The following is a 15,210-nucleotide window of genomic DNA, read 5'->3' on the forward strand; positions in this document are numbered from 1 at the left end:
CCCCAGAGGCACATCTCTTTTCTGATTTTGTCTCCAAGAAGCCTGAAGACTTAGCTAGAAGAAACAGAATCCATCAAATCTAAGAGCTAAGTGTGCCACCTTCAGAGACACCTGCTTATTTTATATCTAAGAACTGTGGTCCTGGAAGCTTGAATATCAACAAAAATGGCCAAATCTTAATAAGATCTTTTGTGTCCTGAGAGCTGGACTTGGTAGCCTTCAGGTTGCGGCCCCAACACAAGGCTGGGTAGAAGTGTGAGTTGCACCCCATGTGCAGCTAGATCAGGCTGGACAGAAACGTGGGTGATGCTCCATTTACAGCTAAGGGTCCCACCAAACTGCTGTCAGCTCTCAGGAAATAACAATGGTTATTATAAGGACTGTCCCAATTAGATAAGATCATTTAAGAAAGGCATTTAAAACAAGACTCAGTTACAAAAACGGATTGTTGAAAGTTTCATTTCAAAAATCTAATGAAAAATTAAAGATTGACATACCTAAAACAAAGACAATAAACAAAAGTTCTGACAGACACCACCATCTCTACCTTCAAAGGAAGGCCTCCACATAGGCCCTTCCAAATGCTGAGGGGACTCAGGGATTTTCTAGCAAATTACTACATTATTCCCTTAAACAGCCAATAGAAACTATAATTGCAATTAAGGAAAAACTTTGGGAAATTCTGGTAAATAGGAGAGCTATGCCGTCTACGTTAAACCCCACTTGGAGCCTGCAGATGGAATCCTGGGAGAACTGGCAAAAGCCGGCTTTGGGTGAGAATTCTCACCAGAGCGTGCTCTCCTGGATAGTGGTTGTGGGGCCCAGTCAAGAGAGGGAAAAAATTAACACTGTCCCTTCCTTTTGAAATCCAAAACAATTGGTTATTGATCTCCTCTCTCCCAAAGACAGCTATTGCCTTCTTACTTCTCTTGTTTTATGTCCTGAACACCTGGCTTGGCTTTCTGCCTGCTGGAGACATGCAAGTTATTGGTTCTTTCCTGTGGCTATCTTTGGGAGTGACTCTAGACCTTATCAAGATAGTATCTTTTTGCTCCCTCCTTGGGGACACCTTGAGTCCAGGAGGTTGTTTACTGTTGCCAGAAGTATTCACTGCTTGTCCTGCTTATCCTGGCTGAAACCTGACCAACTCTCAGAGATAATGGCCCAGAGACCCACAGCCCAGGGCCTGAAGAGGGAGAGTCAGGGCCCACGATGACTGCAGTGATCACCGTGTCCCAGCCCCTCAGGCTGCTAGGATCACTCCCAGAAACACGCCCCTCACCACCTGCCCCTTCCTCACTTTGCTTTCCCATTGGAAGCTCAGTGCGGACAACAAAGGTCTGTGAGTCCTCACCCAGTCACCATCTCCGTTGCTGTGGTCTTCACTGTCTGGGATCCATCACTGCCTGAAGTCTCACCTGTGCACAGACCTCACATGGGTCAGCCCCATGGGCCATCCTCACCAAGGTCTTGATCACTGCCCTCCCTGGAACATTTGCTTATGGGGGGAGGAGGCCTTTGACCTCTGCCCCCAGGTCTCCAATGACAAAGACATCACCTTGGGGACCCAGGAAAGCACTGGAAGTTGTCACAAGGGCACACTGGGATGTGGCTTGGCTTATTTCTGCCTTTCCATTCAAGAAACAGTAGGTGTGACCTCCAACAAAGAAAAGGGGCACCAATTCCCGCACCTGTGCACTCCAGGAAAGGTGGAAACCCCTGCCATTTCTGCCACTTCCTTTGGCATGGTACCCGTTGCATTCTGGGAACTACTTAAAGGGAGGGAGCCCATGACTGCAGAGGGTCTGCCTGAGATCACCATTTCCCACAGGCCTCAGGGACTAGAACTATGCAGGGTGATTCCTGTTCCAGAAAAAGTAAGCACTGGCGTTGGTGGGAGGGTTCCAAACTCACTGTGGAGGTGGGTTCTGAGGTGAGGGAGCTGGCTGTGGTCAGTGCATGAGCCACTGAAATGGCAGGATGGAATGTGTCCAAGATCTCAGGGACGGTGATTTAGGTACAGCTGGGTGCCTGAGGAACTTCCAGAGCTAGGACAAAGCAGGGCAATTCTTTTTGACATGATTGGTGGTATTGAGACTATTGCCTGTTGGTGCAGGAGTGACATTTATGTGACAGTACTGTGTTCCAGGGGCCTGTGCATCATGACATGAATTCTGGGTTCTACCACTGCCTCACCTCACAGTCAACTGAGGCTGCAAATGTGAAAATATAGGAAATCTCATTTAAAATGGAGTCCAGAAGCCCTGAAGGGGTAGCTCTCACACACTACTACTCACCACATCTTGCAGACGCTAAATAGGAAAATGTGTCCCTCCTGTTCCCCAACAGAAGATGCTTACTTTACAGACCCCAGCAGGAGGAAGGAAGAATTTCTCCTTGCCCAGCAACAGCCCAGCCAATGAGAAATCACCACACTCAGCCATGTTACCACCCTGATCTCTCATTCTCGTTCAATGGACTTCTGTCCCAAACAGCCCCTGCCAGCTTCCAGCTTCCTCCTGTCCTCTATAAAAGCAAGCCTATCTGTTCTGTTCTCTCTATCTGCCTATGTTTCACCATAGTTTGCATGTCCTGAATTGTACTTCCTCTGCTATTCCTGAATAAACCTGTTTTACTGGTAAAATAAGTGGCTCTTTTGATTTTAAGGTCAACACAACAGAAAATTTGTGGTTGGACATGTGTTGCACTTAACCATTTTTCCCATCAAGGAGGCACAGAGCAACTTTTTTGTTTTTTTAAGACTGGCACCTGAGCTAACATCTGTTGTCAATCTTTCTTTTTCTTCTCCCCAAAGCCCCACCAAGTACATAGTTGTATATTCTAGTTGTGGGTCTTTCTGGTTGTGCTATGTGGGACACCGCCTGAGCACAGCTTGATGAGCAGTGCCATGTCTGCGCCCAGGATCCTAATCAGCGAAATCCCAGGCCACTGAAGTGGAGCACGCGAACTTAACCACTTGGCAATGGGGACAGCCCCAAGCAATCTTGAAATGGGAAACTTTAGGGCTGGAAATGGCCTCAAGACCTGCTCTGGGAAGACATGATGTTGATGTCCAAGGATTAGATTAGGATGTTCCCAGGCGGAGCCCACTGTGGAGATGTGTCAGGTGCAGCTTTATGTTCCAGACCATCGCATTCCCAGGGTATGACCCAGGAAACCTGCTGTCAACTCAAAGATGGAGGCCTGGAGCTCTATCAGTTTCTCACCAGTTATGTGAATGAGATAAGGGCAGGTGGAACCCTAGAGGGAGTTTTCTAATTCAGACTGGGTACCAGGACAAGTCTATCATGGCCTAAGTCCTTCTTCCCCAGTCCTTCCACATTTTTCTAAAGAACCCAAGGTGGTGGAAGGAAGTGTGGTACACAACACAATCAAAGTTTAAGAGAGTTTAACTTTCTCCTAGCGTGTGAAACATTTTTGTTGTTTTCTATTAATTGTTTTTAGCATATACACATACTACTTTAAGAGTAGTTGTGCGTTTTCAGAAACGTGTAGTCATACCACCATCAGGATGGAGAACACTCCATCACCCCAAAGGAACACTCTCATGGTGCCCATTTGTACTGCACCCTCCCAGCCTTAAGAACTGAACTGTTTTAGGTTCCCACACTATTGCCTTTTCCAGAATGTCATATGAGTGGAACACCATGTTGTCTTATGAGTCCTGTTTGGAAACTTTGTTTCCAAATACTTGTTAAAGAGCCTAATTACACAAACATTGCAGCATTCTTGTGAGGTTGAAATTTTTTATACCGCCCATTATGCCCTCAAAAATAAGAGATTTCACTGTTATAAGCTATGTGAATTTGGGTAAGAATTTATGCTTAACTTTCTTCATTTGTATAATGGGAGGAAGAATGGGGAAGGGGATCAAATGATACACTAATAATTATAGAATCACATAATTTCTCCACTGCTAAGAAACCATAAATTAGCACTGAAAAAAAGGGAACAAGTTTCGATTTCCATTGTTACTTAATGAAACAAAAGCTATTTGAAGTTTTATGCCTTCTTCCGTAACATGTCCTGGTAATGTAAACATATGGAAATGATCCCTGAAAACAATAAAAATGGTCTTTGTTGGCTTTGCACATCATTGAAACAAAAACTTCCCAGCTACTTCTCTTATAAAAAGGCACAGAAATTTTCCCAGTTAGAGGATGTCAAATTTACCTCCTTTGCCACCACACAGGATATTACTCAAAACAATACTGTGCCTCTGTCTATAGGTCACCTTAATTATTCCTTGGATTATTACCCGCTAAATATTCATAGCTCTTTTTAACATTTTAATCAGAAAATCACATTGAACTTGCACAGGTGTCATTCTACTCATAGGAAAACCCATGATGGGCTACAGTTGTGCAAATGACCAGACTCCTTCCTAGAACTGGGAGAAACTCTAAGATTTCATGGGGTACAAACTGTTCACTCAGTCTGAATAGCAGCAAAATGATATGCTGTATTAAAAAGCAATTTCAAGTCCTTTCAACTCATATTAATCAGAAACACAAATAACACAACTACCCATTATCCAAAGCAATGGAAGTTTTGAGTTCCAGATACCCATGTCTCTGGATCATGATGAAATAGCACATGCAGTAAAAGGTTTAACCATGGCTAAAATGAAGTTGAAACATGACTATGCCTTTATCTTTATAGGGAACCATTTCTGTCAATCGCAAGAATGCAAGACTCTAGGTATTGCTATCCATCGTTTATATCCACACCCGAGCAGTTCCTCCAACAGTGTTTAAGACAAATTAGATGGTGGGAAAACAATGATCAATGATGACATCCTCACTCAGTGAGGCCCCTACCTACCATAGAGAAGATATACATCCATCAATGGATGAATGGATGCAGAGTTTTGGTATATATAAATATATAGACAATGGAGTATTATTCAGCCATAAAAAACAAGGAATTCCTACCATTTGTGAAAACATGGATGAAACTTAAGAGGCACTATGCAGATTGAAATAAGTTAGACAAAGACAAATACTTGGTGATCTCACTTATATCTGGAATCTAGAAAAAACAAAAGCAAAAAAGATCAGACTGTTGATTACCAGAGGTAGGAGGGGGCAGGCAATTGGAGGAAGGTGATCAAAAGGTATAAACTTCCAGTTATAAGATAAATAACTACTAGAGATGTAATGTATGACATGATTATAGCTAACACTGCTGTGTGATATATAGGAAAGCTGTTAAAGAAAATCCTATGAGTTCTCATCACAGAGAGATTATTCTTTTCTTCTTTCCTCTTTTTATTGTGTCTATATGATAAGATGCATGTTAGCTGATCTACTGTGGTAAGCATTTCACTATGCGTGTAAATCAAACCATCATGCTGGACACCTTAAATTTATAGCCATGTATGTCAATTTTTTCTCAATAAAACTGGGGGGAAAAGGAGTCAGAGACTTCTAGTCCTGGTCTCTCGTACAAGGAGCTCAAAAGCTGGATTCCAGTCCTCAGAAGGAAAAAGCCAAAAAACTTGAAATCAACAACACTTCCATCAGAGAATTGAGGTCACAGGGTAAACCATTTTCTCCACAATTAGAGAAAATGTAGCCATTTAAAAATATACCCCAAATACTCTGTTCTTCACAAGCATGCCCTAAAAGTAATCTATTTCACAAGAGCATAACTGACTGGGATTTTCCTCCAGAGTCTAACTGACCTTTGGGGAGGGAAAGAGCCAACTTGAGTCTCTTCTAGCCTTTTCTGCTCTCAAAGGTGGCGCACGTGTGAGGGTGATAGAATTTTTTTCACCTCCTAACATTATTTGGTCTCTGTTCCAATGCCACTTCTCCAACTCTACATCACCAAAGAGGCATCCATCAGTTCAATTTAATTCTAATACTATGTACCAAGAGTTCACGTCAGACTCCACAGGATAAGAGCTCAGTCCCACAAACTGCCCCTTCTTTAGATGTCAACCACAAAAGGGGTGCCCAGGCTGCCAGCATTTCTACTCAGCTGTCTACAAATTCACAGATTCCCTCCACACCTTATTACATTTGGTAATTTACTGAAATGATTCTGAGATCTCAGCAAACTGCTTTAATTACTATTATTGGTTTACTATAAAGCATACAACTCAAGAACAGACAAAGGCAGAGATGCATAGGACAAAGTAGGGCAGTGGTATGGGTGAGGGGAGTGGAGGTGGAGAGGGCTACAGAGATTCCCCATCCTGTGTGGACACTCCACCCTCCCAGCAGCTGGATGTGTTCACCACCCCAGAAACCCTCTGAATTCTGTCTTCAAGGGTTCTGATGGAAGTTTCATTACATGAGCACAATTTCTTAAATGAATGGCCATTGGTGGTTAACTCAGGCTCCAGCCCCTCTCCTCTACAGAGGCTCAGAGCTGGGACTGTAAGTTCCAAGCCTCTAATCAAGGCCTGGGGTTTCCAGTGTCCAACCCCCATCCTGAAGCCATCTAGGAGCTGGCCAAGAGTTCCCTCATTAAAACAACAAAGACTCTATCACCCTTATCACTCAAGTAATTCTGAGGGTTTCAAGAGGTTTTGCTAGATCCAATATCTTTCTTCTTATACCATAGAAGTCCAAGCCCAGAGACACAGGCTCACTAAAAGACTGACATCAAATCAATGGACTGCAGAATGCTTCCCCTCTGCCCTCACCTACCTCTACATCAACTGGGCTCTTGTTTAATATTAGTGGACTACACTGAAAAAATTAGATGTTTTCCAGTAAGATCAGGAGCAAGGCAAGGCTGTCCCCTCTCACTACTCCTAGCAAACCTTGTACCAGAATTCTTAGCTAATGCAATTAAACATGAAAAGTAAATAAAAGGTACACAAATCAGGAGGCAGGAAATTAAACTACCTTTGTGGCACAAGATTGTCAAGGGAGAAAATCTCAGAGAATCCCTAATAACATAGAAACCCCTTGAACTAAGAAGAGTGTAGAGGACAGTTGAATAGACAAAGTAGTTGTTAACAGACAAAAGTCAGTTGTTTCCTATAGGTCGACACAGTTATAATGAACATCTTTGACAACAGACCTAAGACAAATCAAGGAAAATGTAGTCTTTTTAACAAATTCTGCCAGAAAATCTGGCCATCCACTGGCCAGCAACAAGAGAATCTAGACATAGATTTGATAAATTTCACCAAAATTAACTATAGATCTTAATATTAAATGTAAAACCACAACAGTGCTAAAATATAGTGGAAAATCTACACGATCTTGGGTTTGGTCATTAGTTCTCAGATACACCAAAAGCAAGATTCAAGATAGAAAAAAATAAGTTTGACTTCATTAAAATGGAAAACCTCTGCTCAGTGAAACACAGTGTTAAGTGGTCAAAACACAAGTAACAGACTGACAGATAAGCTTTGGAAATCACTTATCTGATAAAGAACTGGTAACCAAAAAGTCCAAAAAACTCCAGAATCTCAACAAAAAGAAGACAATCAACCCAGTTAAAAATGGGCAAAAGATCTGAAGACACACTTCAACAATGACATACAGATGGTAAATAAGCACATGAAAAGATGCTCAAAATCATATTATCACTAGGAAATTATAAATAAAAGAATGAGATATCACCAGACACTTATTAGAATGGCTGAAATTAAAACAGTGAGAACAGCGAAAGGTGATGAAGATGGAGAGCACCAGGAACCCTCACTCACTGCTGGTGGGAACGGAGAATGGAATGCCTACTCTGGAAAAAAGACAGTTTCTTAAGCTAAGCCTACTCTTACCATACGATACAGCCATCACGTTCTTTGAACTTACCCAAATGAGCTGAAAACAGATATTCACAAACACCCCTGCACATGAATGTTTACAGGAGCTTTATGCATTATTGTCAAGACCTAGATGTAACCAAGATAATTTCAATCGGTGAAAGGATAAACAATCATGGGTACATCCATAGGATAAAACATTTCCAACTGGCCCAAATTACGGACCTTTACTTCAGTAATGTATCTATTGTTTCCTTTCTCCTATCTTTCCTGTTTCATTTTCTTCCTCATGGGATACACTTCAGGGGAGGGGATTCCTCTCTATCCCGGTATTTATAAATTTTTTTCCACTCAAGAGACTCAAAACAGTGCCATCAGGGTTAGGGGCCTACCCATGACACTGCTTTATAGGGTTTAAACCCTGGGCTTAAGTCAAGTTTGAACTAATACATTGTGCCACAGGGGTGCAATGGGTGTTGTCCCCTACAACCCTGAAGGCCAGGACCTTCATGGCAGTAGAGGCAGGGGCAGCAGCAGAGGTACTGAAGGGTGATGGGAAGCCCGCTGTTATCAGGAGTGTGGGCTCAGCTCACCACCTACAGCTTGTCTTTCTTTTAAATGACTGCTTTTTCAGCAGTGACCATCTGATGGACCCACCTCCTGCAAAGCTTATAGTCCCTGTCTACCACCCTCATCCCTGGATTATGCCAGGCCAACACAGCTTGTCACAGGTTAAGTCTAACACACAGATAAATCCCACCAAAAACACTGACCCAGCATTCATTTAAGGAGGCCCCAAATTCACAGTACTGCTCCCAAATACCTATAAATTTTTCAAACTGCCCACTCTGGTCAGCTGAACCTAGAACTGGGGCTTGGTAAGGTCAACAGTGTGACACAGGGCAGCACAGCTCTCAGCACGAGCTCCCCAGCAAGCAGCAGCCCACAGTGCATGCCGCCACCAGGCAGCAGAGCAGGGGAGCAAGTCACAGCAAGAGCAGACCCACGGGTGGGGTCATGTCTGGACATGCTGCTCAGGGCGCCAACTGTTATGGTCCCTTCAGAGGGGTGGTTCCCTTGTCGAGACTGATGCCAGGGTGGCACACACAGACATACACACACAGGGTAGGAAAAGGCTTAGGACTCATATAATAATGTCTGAGGGGAGGGCAGGGCCAGCCTCTCAAGCAGCTCTGACAGGGCTCAGAAAGCAAGGAATGGAGCCTAGCCTGGGGCTTCAGTGGGCCTGGGGGTGGGCCCGGGGCAAGAGCTCTGCACACAGGCAGGGGCTGGGGTGGTGGAATCTCCTGCCTGCTCTAGAGGAGAGAGCACCCAGGCTTCCTCCTCAGCTTGTCCAGGTGGGGGCACAAGGGGAAGTGGGTGGGTGAGGCTTAACCTGTGAGCAGTCACCCAAAAATGTGGAGTCTGACTGTTCATTATAACGACAAAGCAGGTAAGAAAAATATGCATTGTTGATTTATTTAGATAAAGAAACACTAATAGGAGGCTCAAAAATGATCAAAGCTTGTATCTGGGTTTTACTTTAGCAAAAGTACAGGAGGGGACCAGCATATGTTGCCAGTGAATCTTCTTAAGCTAGACTTTGCTGTCTTACAGAATTATTTTTAAAAAACAGAGAAGTTTATATTCTTTAATTTTAATTCTCGTAATAGGAAACTGATCTAGGATTTAATGATTTTGTAGATCTAGATCATCTAGATTTTGTAACTGTTACAAAAGTGTAAATCATAGAAAATAAATTTTTCAAGTCTTTTTCTAACTAAAAGGACCTGCAGCATCCTAGTTTGTCCTTCCCGTACATCTCTCACTGGGGGCATTTTCAGTAATAAGCGGCATACTACAATGCAATCAAAGTTTGAGTTTAAATCTTTAACTGTATTGGGTTTTCAAAGATATACAGAGGCTTTCAGAAGTTTTCCTCACACCTATTAAAATAGAATTTAATTGCTTTACTCTTTTAAATTAATCTGTTCTCTAGAGACATGTGCCGGAGTCCAGCTCCAACAGAGTCCAGGTTCCTGAGGGATGAACGGCGTCGGCGAAGAGATTGAGACCGCACGCCAAGTTGGTGGAAGCAAGTCTGAAGTCTTTATTGTCAAGCGTGCATTTATATATATATTTTGAGGATTACATAAGCGTCTGGGGTACATCTATTTTCTCCCCTGAAGTAGCTTGATTTTTCCCCATGATATCATTTTACTTCCTTAATTTATCTGCGTCATCAGCAGTTTCTAAATGTTACTTCCCTTATTCAGTCCTGGGAAAGAGCTGTTGTTTTCATTTTCTGGGTAAGTGCAGTTAATATTTATAGATCTCTACAGTATTCTTTGCAGGGGGCGAGACTTGGGTTATGCTGGAGGACGGAACAAGCCTTGGGGCAAAGGTAAGCCAAGGTACATTTAGACCAGGCACATACAGGTCCCCACATCCTCTTATATAACTCCCACACTGAGACATTTGACCCTTTAACCCTCTTTTCATCTATTTCTTTCCAGCGCCCCCACGTGTCATAATAGTCCCATCTATATTTCCTATTTATTTCGAACAGCCATTGTTCCATAGAGTGGATGTAGGTGGCGTAGGTGTGGGAGGTAACCTCTGCATAGCCCTGTTCCCTGGGAGGGGGCTACCATCAGCGTCCTTCTACCTTAATGGCCCGGGGTATTTCTCTGCCTGTAATGACTATAGGGGAAGCCAAGGGGATAGGCCCATATTTGTTTGGGAAGGGTCTTCCCCGATATCCCAGCTGAATGACCCTCTTTCTGTGGCAGGGCCCTGGGGATGTTGAAGGAGTGTTAGTCAGAAGAGGGTCTTTCTTGTATATTACAGTGGGATTTATCTTTCCCAGCAGATTCCCCTGGGTAAGCACAAGCGTCATGAAGAGAGCCAATACAGCAACTAGTAACAGCAGTTTGAGCAAGGAGGACCCTCGGCTGTTCCTGCAGGGGTTGCTTTGCAACTCCCATGCTTCGTGTGCCCCGACTGTGTCACTGGGCTGCAGTGGTTGCAGGACCGTGTCTGGCAGACACACACAAAAGAAAACTGATCAAAAAATTTCTTAAATTTCTTACTTTCCTCACATCCCATCGTTTAATCAACTTACAGTCTCAGGGCCCGAGTGCCAAGGGAAACGAGAGCCAAAAGGTTGCCCTAGTCCATCGATAAAGGAATCCAAAGGAAAGAAACACAAACACTGGAATCAGCTCAGATGAGCAGCCTGCTTCCCACAGTACAGAAGGAAAGCCACGGTCAGAAGTTCTGTGTTCCTGACTCTCCTGGTGGAGACAGAACCCTGGAGGGGGTCGGTCCATGGAGAAGGAGGGGAGGGCACCTGAGCAGCCACAAGAAGGAGCTCTGGGAGCCCCACACATCCTCCTCTCCCTGGGAACAATTGTTGCACATGCTCCCTCTCTCAGGCTCCATTCTCACAGTGAGGAAACTCAGCTGGATCCAGTTTAAGGTTCTGACCCAAATGGACCCCAGATTAATGGGCCCTCATCCAGAACACAGAGCTCCTGACTCTCACAGACTTTCTCAGTGTAAACAAATTACTCTGAGTGCACCTACACTGTGGATGCAAAACTCCAAATACGTCTAGAAACAGGCCCAAGGAACCACAGCTACCACCTCAGAAAGGGCATCACTCCCCACCCCATGAGCACGTGCACCCTCAGCTTGCCAGGGCTCTGCAGCTCCTCTGAGGACAAAGGCTCCTTCCATGGGGGTGTGAGCAGTAGGACACCTGCAGGGGGAGGCTTCCCAGGAAGAACAACTGGGCCTGCAAGGCCTTCCCTCTGCAGGTTCAAGGGGGCCTTAGCTTAGACTTTCCGCCCTCAGTCCTCTGCCCCGACTGGAGGTTTTTGGACCACCACTGATATTTTAAACGACAAAAACCCAGTGTTTAAATAATCCAGTTAAAACACTCCAACCAGTGTTTATGTGGAAATGAGGGAAGAAAACTGTACGGCATTTTGCTGACTCAACAAGAAACGTGGCCACAAGAATGTGTTGCATTCTGGAGGAAAAAAAGATGTTAATATAGTATTATTTCCACGACACGTAATTTTCTCACAAACTATTAATCCTACTTGAACACTTCAGGTCTGCAAGTCTAAGCCCTGGAAATCTATTTGTACTTACTCAAAATGAAAGAACAGACCTCAGAATATTACTACCCACGACGGGAGAGGAAAAAAGGAAAGAATTTAGTACGTGCAATGTAAAACTGGAATATTTCATTTTTTCTGAAATTCACCCCTTTCTTGTCTCTTTCAAAATATTTTATGTTGTCTTTCAATTTGTACTGAATAAATAAATTTTTATTCATTGAAAAACTGAGAGTGAAATAAAGTGAATGAATATTTTAAAGGTGACTAATTCAGGTAGGGACAGTGCTAACAGGGCAGATCATCCTGAAAAGTTTCTCAAGTGAAACCTCTACCCAGAGGACTTCCCCTAGGATGTCTGTGCCCAGAAAGACCCTGGGAGTAGAGGCAGGAGGAGTTCACGCAACATAGTTCCAGGTGGTTATGATGTGGATCAAGACTACCCCAGGGAGAGAAGCCCAAGGCATTCTGGCCTACATACTGATCCATATCATCCTCCAGGAAGTATAGGAGGTCTTGACCTGATTCGTATCCAAAGTTATACGACCACTCGATAACCAGACCCCACCTCCATTTTAATGACTTTACTACATGATCTTTCCTTTGTTTTGCAAAGAAATAACTCACATATCTATGCCTTATAAATTTAGCCCTACCCTCAACCCATGGCAGCTCTTACTGTTCATGGGTCCTGTCCCCATGCTAGTCTCTGAATAAAGGAGCACTACTACCAGACCTTGAGAATCCAAGAAATCTCTTTCGACTCCTCGGCTCACTGAGCCCCATCATTTCTTCTGGTGCCCCGTACAGGGATCTTGCTTCACTGGCTTGTGAGCTGAAGTTCTGGTAAGTGCACTTTTCTTCCTTGTGCCTTCCTCTCTTTCAAGGATGGATCTAAATTCACTTATTCATCGGGAACCTTCTCGGACAGCTGTATGAATCCAAGTTTGCTCCTGTGGCTACTCTATGGGGCAAACTATGGCATTCAGCCCGAAGAGAACCAGTACCTCAAGCCTAACGGTGATGAAGAATGAATTAACCCTATTCCTTCCTAATCCTATCTCTAATATATAAGTTTTACATGGGCACGAGTCAACCACTTAAGTCATTAGCACAGTCGCCAACCTCCAAGACTCCTGGCAGGTTTCTTTTCCTAGCTGGATTGGTATACCTCCCGATGGCTCCTGACCACACTCTGAACCAAGGGAAAGTCCCAACTGGGACTCCAGTTCAAGCAAAGTACCAAACTCTAACCTTTGGTTGAGTATGGGAACCCCTTCTTGGGAGAATGGCTCCAGGATGCAATTGGGTAGAATGTCCCCCAGACCAGCATAAAATTCTCCTCTGTTTTTCTCTATTATTTTGTCTCTGGGACCACTCACCAGGCACCTAGTACTGCCACGCATAATAGGAATGATATCCAAGGGATGCAATGCCGGGAGACGCCCCCATCACCCCTTGCTATAGGAACCCCACAGGCCAAAGGGCAGGACGCTGCCCTAGGGTCGGGGGATTTTCAAGGTAATGGCCCCTTTTCTTTTATCTCTCTTCTTTTGTTTTTTTGCTTCTTAGGACCATGGGAGCTTCTAATTCCATTCGTAAGGACTTACCTTTGGGTTGCCTTTTAAATAACTGGGCAAAAGATCTACAGATCTACAAGATCTAAAGAAAAAGAGGCATCTTTTACTGTAATACTATTTGACCTCAATATACTCTGAATGAGGAAAAATGGCCCATGAATGGCACCGTAAATTTTAATATTATTTTTCAACTAGACTTATTTTGCCACGACCTGGGAAAATGGTCCGAAATCCTTTATATTCAAGCATTCATGGCCCTATATCAAGATCCTGAACTCAGAGCGGGTTGTTGCATGTGTCTAGCTTCCCCCACTAAAGTACAAAAACCTACCCCTGATATATTAGATGACGACTGCCTTGTTAGACCTCTTCCTAAGGCCCCTGCAGCTCGTGCTGAATTAATCTCTCCGGAGGACTCAAAGACCAGAACACCCGTCCCCACCAGGAGGAACCTAAAATTGAGTCCTCAATCTGCTCAAGTCCCGCAGATCATACGAGCAGTGGGCCCTCTTATAATCCCGGATATTTCCCCCTCGAGAGGTAGCAAATGGGGAAATGGGGATCATTGGAGTCCATGTGCCATTTTCAACGTCCAACATGGCTCAACTAAAGACACAATTGGGTAGCTATTCAGAAAATCCTTACAATTTATTGATGGCTTTCAACAACCGCACCATGTGGGGAGACGCGGAGCTGCGAGCGCAGAGGTGGCCAGAGACGCTCCGGCCCAAGCCGCCGCGCGCAGGGACCACAGGACGCCCGGGGCCCGGCTGCCGGCCCCGCCCCCACGCTGCGGCCGGAGGAGCCTGAGGGCCGAGCGGCGCCACCGCGGACTCGGGGCCGCAGACCCCGGAGGGGACCGCGGGAGGCCGGGCCCGCCCCGCCGCTTCCCACCAGCCCCTCCTCCTGCGTCCTCACCCCGAGGTCGCACACTCACCATTTCTAGGGCTCCCGGACCCCTGAATCCTTCCTATGACCCCCACGGTCAGTGCAGGTCACAGCGACAGAGGCTGAAGCAGAGTCACCAGGGACCGTTAACAGCAGGCAGCAATGGATCCCGAGCACGAATGAAGAAGGAAAGTCTCGATGGGTCAGACACTCCTCCCCCTCATCTTGACTCCAGACCCAAAACCTCACCATTTCTAGGTCTCCTGGGTCCCCCAGTGTCTTTCCTTTGACTCCCGAGGTCGCTACACGTCATAACTGGACAGAAGAGGCGGCAGAGTCACGCGGAACCTTTAACGGCGGGGAGACGCGGTCCCCAGCGCCGCTGGAGCAGGAACAACTTCCGGCGGCTTGGGGCCCTTCGCCCCACCCACCAGCCCCGCTTCCGCCTCTGATTGGACAGTTGCAAAGACTCCCCCCCCCCCCCCACACCTTGTGTCCGAGTGACAGCCGCCTGAGTTTAGGTGTCTGAGCAGAATGCCGGTCAGAACTCGTCATCTGCACGGACATTTGCGTTGAAATGGAGCGCTGGGAGGGTACTCCTGGATTTGTGGTCCTTTTTTATAACACACAACTGAAAGTCACCTCACCATATGCAATACTTAGATTTGTATTTTGATGTTTGTTGACAACTGGAGTCTGACAAATTTTTGCCAGATATGTAGACAGGCACAGATACTGTGACTAGGGAACTGGGCAAAGAAAGAGGTATCAAATATCTGATAAAAACTAACATTATCTGTTGAGCGTCTGCAGAGGGAAAGTTTCTGGAAGAGCCTAACCACAGAAAATTCCCACAAGCAAGCTA

The 15,210-nt window shown here is 45.0% G+C and overlaps 1 protein-coding gene across 1 annotated transcript in view; it reads right to left on the minus strand.

The window, feature by feature from the left end:
* LOC106846417 (zinc finger protein 709-like) overlaps window positions 1-14,705 on the minus strand; it is a 107,999-nt gene extending 93,294 nt beyond the window's left edge. The window contains exon 1 of the mRNA XM_070492105.1: window positions 14,395-14,705. Within this exon, the coding sequence (XP_070348206.1) occupies window positions 14,395-14,397 (3 nt within the window). The 5' untranslated portion in view covers window positions 14,398-14,705. The remainder of the gene's footprint in view (window positions 1-14,394) is intronic.
* Window positions 14,706-15,210: the final 505 nt, after the last annotated feature.

This window comes from Equus asinus, chromosome 20 (assembly GCF_041296235.1).
Source record: "Equus asinus isolate D_3611 breed Donkey chromosome 20, EquAss-T2T_v2, whole genome shotgun sequence".
Taxonomy (NCBI): Eukaryota; Metazoa; Chordata; class Mammalia; order Perissodactyla; family Equidae; genus Equus; species Equus asinus.